Source organism: Conger conger, chromosome 7, assembly GCF_963514075.1.
Source record: "Conger conger chromosome 7, fConCon1.1, whole genome shotgun sequence".
Lineage (NCBI taxonomy): Eukaryota > Metazoa > Chordata > Actinopteri > Anguilliformes > Congridae > Conger > Conger conger.
This window is the reverse complement of record NC_083766.1, coordinates 19,876,348-19,882,377: the sequence shown is the minus strand read 5'-3', so window position 1 is coordinate 19,882,377 and position 6,030 is coordinate 19,876,348. Positions and strand designations below refer to the sequence as shown.

At 42.0% G+C, this 6,030-nt stretch overlaps 1 protein-coding gene across 1 annotated transcript in view; it reads left to right on the top strand.

The window, feature by feature from the left end:
* The first annotated feature begins 2,260 nt into the window (after positions 1–2,260).
* The window catches only part of LOC133132152 (pecanex-like protein 3), a 37,673-nt gene continuing 33,903 nt past the window's right edge, over positions 2,261–6,030 (top strand). The window contains exon 1 of the mRNA XM_061247361.1: positions 2,261–4,604. Within this exon, the coding sequence (XP_061103345.1) occupies positions 4,452–4,604 (153 nt within the window). The 5' untranslated portion in view covers positions 2,261–4,451. The remainder of the gene's footprint in view (positions 4,605–6,030) is intronic.

Here is a 6,030-nt window from a genome sequence, read left to right as displayed (position 1 = left end):
TCCAAAGTCACACAGACAAAAATAAGAAACTCCACCCTCTCTGGGTGGAGTTTCTTATTTTTTTCCAACAGGAAAATAATCAGATAATACCATCTCTCTCTATCTCTCTCTCTCTCTCTCTCTCTCTCTCTCTCTCTCTCTCTCTCTCTCTCTCTCTCTCTCTCATGCTTTTAAGTATTTATTTAAGTAAGGAATAATCATTGCAAAGTAAATGTGAACTATATTTCATACCATAATTTTTTTAAGTGATGGTGTTATTTTAGGAATGTTTCCGCTTCTGAAGAAGGAAGTAAGTTTCTCTTACTTCCCTGTACTTTTATTATTTTTGTGACAAGTTGCCACTCTTGACCTGTTGTCGGCTGCATGGTGAGCACAGACTGTCCTCTCTGGCCATCCATATTGCTCTGTATTTGGATCGTCACTGTTTCTAGGCTGTGCTTATTGGTTCTGTCTGTACTTTTGTATTTTGCTCGGTATCGTTTGGCATATTAGTATCTGGTGCTATATCTGGTAATATAACTAATTGGTCCCTTTTTTTGCCTGGAAATCTCATTACTGTACATTACATACTTGTTACAAGAAGATTACTGTACAATCATACATTATTGGGATCTGACCCCTTGGACAATAATTTCTAAATATCTTTGATAGTCTCTCCACATCAATGGCCCTCAATCCTTGTGATGTGTGGTCAACAAGACAGGAAGGATGAAATAATTTCCTAATGATTGACTGGCGGTAATTGCCCCATGGCCTTAAGATATGCAAACTGGTCAAGATACAGTGTACATGAACAGTGTGTTGGTGGGGCAAGGGGGTAGGAAGGGTGTGTGTGTATGGGGGGGGGGGGAGTTAGTTACTGGAGAACACTATCACTATCTGAGTGCCTAGCAGACTTTTTCCTTAATTTTTTCTCTTTTCAATATGGGACTGTTAATTAAGCCTATTTGAGGGACCACTGTGTCAACAATGCCTGTGTACAAAGAGCATCACAGCTGAAGCATCAAACCAGTGGTTTTTACACATCATGGGGCTTCCAGTGCAACTGGTGCTGAGCGGATGAAAGATGCACCGCCCACTCACTCATTTTGTAGGGATGAACACATTAATTGGCTCAAGAGATTTGAGAAAACAGATGTTTCTTGTCTTGTAATGTTAGTATTTTTATTAACTTTTCACAAAGTCAATGCAAGCTCCAAAGCCATTCAAAACCTTATATTGCACATGATTGGGGCACTGCCATCTTGAAAGAAATGCTTTGTTTTGGGGTGAAGATGCCTTCTCTCTACTTGCCTTCTCATTTGTATGAGTGCACCCCATCAAGATATATAGAAAACTGGAGACTGCTTCTGCTTACTGGTTCCATGGATTCTTATGGGAGCTGGTCAATGGAGCGAAAATCCAATTCATGGGGATGGCCATGTTTGACTATAAGGCTTTTTGGCACCAGAGCATGCACACTTGATACATAAATGGGACAGATAATGAACCACCCGCTTATTAATATCACTGGCAACCACTGGAGTTTGCAAGCTTCTGGGGAAATGTACATCTCTGGTCTCCTGGTACAGCCATACCATGCTGTTAAAAACTGCACCCTGCAACAGCAAAGCTTCAGCCAAACCCTTTAATGCTGGAATGCTGGTGCATTCCCAGTTTTGTTCAAAGCCTGTATATCTCCATTTCTCCAGCCTTGCCGTTTTTCATTTCAATATTCAAACCCTTGTGTCCTTTAGGAATTAACTACTCTATCAGGACCACTGCATTAAATACATATTAAGTGGATACATTTGGGTGTAGATCAGGGCATTCCGACGTTGGTGTCCAATTTGACCCCTGGGCATCTTTGTATGTAGGAGACTAGGTGAGTCTATTATTAGTCTATTATTATTATTATTGTTCTTTCTGATTTGACCGATTTGTTGTTCACTCTTCAAACGAAATGTCCGTTATATTAGCGATCAGAAGAAAATGTCATAACTGCGGTTGGCCTCATTACGTCATTTGTACGTTTATTTTTTCATCGTACATCTGAATAAATGCGTTATGACAGATTGCCAAAAAGACCAATCATATCATGTGATTTCGACAATTCAGGTCAGAGGTACAGTTTATTCTCATACAACCAATCGCAATTTCAACTACTTGAGAGACAGGTATCTGGGCCAATCATAGTGTGAAATTACGTTCTCTTCCTTCGAAAGGGTGTTTGCTACCTGTGTGAATGGGCGAATTCGACAGGAGGAGTTTGTTGGGGGAGAGAACAGGATTTTTTCTTCAGGAATTAAAACAAACGTTATGTGTTCGGGACTGTATAATATATAAAAGACAATGGCGAAGTTGTATATATTTTTGTAAACTTCGTTCTATATGAAGACCAAAACTTCAGACACCAACCGTGTCCTTCCAACGGAAAAGACCAACGGAAAACACAATGATAAGCTAGCTGGCTAGCGAGCTGGCTCAGTAACTGGCTAGCTATTACTCGTGGATAAGAAGAGGAAAACAGTCAAAAAGGAGTCTTGTGTTCAACACGGAAGGGAGAGGAGGTAGCTATGATCAGCGCTTTTAAAAGGGAAAATCCGTCGTTACACAAGTCGGTTTAGCTAGCTTCCGTTAGTGATGTTATTTATTTTTTTGGCCTAGCTGGCGAGCAAAAGGAATCGGTTCCAAAATTGGAAACCGGGATATCGGTTGGTAGGCTTGTTTTGACTGAAGCTCGAGGGTGGATACCAGGCTAGCAAGCCAGTCAATGTAGCTAACTTAGCAAGTTAGCGATAGTATAGCCATCACAGGTTAGCTAGCTAACGTTAGTTAGATCCGCTACGACATGTTGCTCATTGTCAACTAGCTGGCTACAAATGATAGCTACGTAGCTGGCTAGCATGTGGTCTCTTCTAAAACAGCGCAAAAGGAATACATTGTTATAACGTTAATTAGTAAATTGGTTAGTATAACAGCAAGCTAGCAACGAAAAGGAGAAGAAAGCGGCATGTTGTTTGGACTTGCTATCTGGCTAGTCGGCTAATATTGTTAAGAGTGGCAAGCTAACATTGACCGATTTAGAGAGAATGTTACAGTGTTGTTGTCTTTTTCATTAAGATAACGCTAGAAACTTGCAAAGTTTCGACATTGCCAAATCCTAAACTAGGGAACTAGCTAGCTTGTGAAATACGTTAGCTAGTTCGTCACAGCAGCCATAAATTATATGTTTACAGGGAGTTTTTGGTAGGGATTTTACATTGATTTCCTACGTCCGAGTTAGCCATGTAGCTACTAAATTCAGGTGCATTTGCTGATAAGGCTTGCTAGGTAGCTAGCTTGTAAGTTAAATAAACATTGGCGCTAGTGATTGGGCCCATCTAGCTAAGTAACTGTCAGTTACATTTGTGGCAGAGGGTTCTTGAGCATTTCTCACTAAATGGATGAATATCAGTGCAGCCACTTGAGTACTGAGGGTAGTTTGATAGCCAGCGCAGTTAACGCTTGAGTATTGAGTCTTGTTGGTAAACTACCGCTGGTAAATGGTTATCTAGTGCTAGCTAACACATCTTACTTTGATAAACATGTACCCGATTTGTAGTTTTCATTTTGGTCTGTCGTTCTATGGTTGGTTTCTCAGGGCTAACGTTACGATTCTGCAGATTGTGCATAGCTAAATTATGGCTCGTTAAGAAAGGCAAAATTCAAATGCCAGCTCACCAGGAGCCCATCAGCTAGCAAACGTTTGGTAGTTGACAAGGTAGCCCGTCCGAAAAGGTACACTAGCACTAGAATCCAAACTCACAACCAAACTCTGATAGATCTGTGTTAGGATAGCCCAAACTTTCTACAATATTTCAAGCAATATATTGTGAGAAGCCATTGGCATTAAATAAGGCATCTTGTATTTCCATGACACAAGTTATCCGTCTTGGAGAATAAGCCGACCTTCGATTCTGATTATCATTACAAACATCACACAATTGCCACACGTAGCAAAGGAGTGTAGGTAATAGTATCGATTACCTGAAGCATTTTAAAAATACGTTTTAATTTATCTAAGAGCTGGATACAAGTGAATAAGTAAAAGATTGGTATTTTATCGCACCCAGTGAATGTTTTCTTTTTCTCATTGGATTAAAAGTGCCAAAATACTGCCCAGAATATCAAATAAGAGGGTTTTTTCCCCCCAAGAACTACATGAGACTTGTGCTTTTGAAAAGCACGTGCGACTGTTCTTTCCTCTGCAGTCGAAGGAAGCCAAAACCCCCCCCAAACTTTTAAAGTGTCGTATTCTCGACGACCACCTCGCTTAGACTGCAGAATTTACCAGTACCAGTAGCGTTCAATGGAGCTGCAAACACTATAGCGAAGACGGAGCGGTGGTACAGCCGAAAAGTTTGGAAACAGACCGTGGCCGCGGAGAGCCGAGGGGCCGTTAGGCCCAGGTTGAGACGCAGGCTGGAAAGATGGGTTCTCAAGCGCTTCAGATACTGCGGCAGGGTGTGTGGGCCTCACTGACCGGAGGATGGTACGTCGACCCACACCAGAGCACCTTCTCAAACTGCTTTCACCTCTACCTCTGGATATTCCTTCTGGCCTTCCCCTTCCTGCTGTACATGGTGAGTTTAGACACACGTCACATTTCAACCGGCAGGTAAATGCATATCATATAATGCACATGAAATAATCCAGTTCCATTTTATGTGCTTATGTTGTTATAATCTGTATGAATTCAGTCTCTGCTTGGCTTCGATTTGCCAGGTTTCTCTCTCTCTCTCTCTCTCTCTCTCTCTCTCTCTCTCTCTCTCTCTCTCTCTCTCTCTCTCTCTCTCTCTCTCTCTCTCTCTCTCTCTCTCTCTCTCTCTCTCTCTCTCTCTCTCTCTCTCAGGCTCATTCAGTCATAGATACAGTACTTTGCAAACTCAGACTTTTTGTAGTAATACAATACAATAAATCAGTGCAGCTTCACTTGAACAAACGAGTATGACGTTTCAGGTGAAATGGGTGTAGTGGGACTTGCATAGAGGATCCTAGATTATCTTACTGTGTTTAGCTATTTGTACAGCTAGCTATTTTTGCCAAAGCAATCAAGGTCAACTATCGTAGCCTTGTAGTGCCACACTTGGAAACTGAACCAGCAACCTCTACAAGCAGTCTCCTGAGCCTAGTGTCTTTTGAAACGGTACATGCACCCCGATTGTCCCAACTTGAAATTCAGGCTTTTGAAGTTGTTGCTCGGCACATAAAGCATCCAAGGTATGCATAGCAATGCATCTGAATTATGATACCCGCTACCAATGCTAGCATTGTTTGCAAGGCCTTCCTCAGCCAATGAAAGCAGGCAGCGATTGTCTTGATAACAGTGGGTGGGGGTGCATTCTTACCTGGGCTGCTAGCGCTCCTCCTCTCCAATAGGCCTGAATAGTATGTCTTGGCATGAACATAAAAGACTGGGACTATTTTATGTCTGTTTTCCTGGCATCTATTTGGCAGTACATGGACTATGGGGGGAGTGTTGTCTTACAGTTCTGTTGGCAAGTGGGAAGACATTAGCTCAGGCGGTAAGAGCAGTTGTCTGGCAGTTGGAGGGTTGGCGGTTCGATCCCGGCCTGGGTGTGTCCCTGAGCAAGACGCCTAACCCCCAAATGCTCCTGACAAGCTGGCATGGCAGCCAGTTGCCGTTGGTGTGTAAGTGTGTATGAATGCGTGAATGAGAAGCATCAATTGTACAGCGCTTTGGATAAAGGCGCTATATAAGTTCCAACCATTCACCATTACAAAAAGGAAATGTATATCATTTGGTTTGGTTACTTGTACTTTTTGAAGCGGATGAACCTTGCAGAAGTTTGTGCTTGCAAAATCTATATATTTTTTTGTGAGGGTAAATTTTGTTCAAGTAGTTTGAAGGACAAAGCGACAGAATGGTTAATGGACTCATGAAAAAAGAGAACTGGTGTAAAAAAAGGGTGAATTGTGCAATTGCTGGTGGATTGTCTGAGCAAGTTCTCACCCTCAGACACAGTGCTTCTGCCAACACTCAGACAG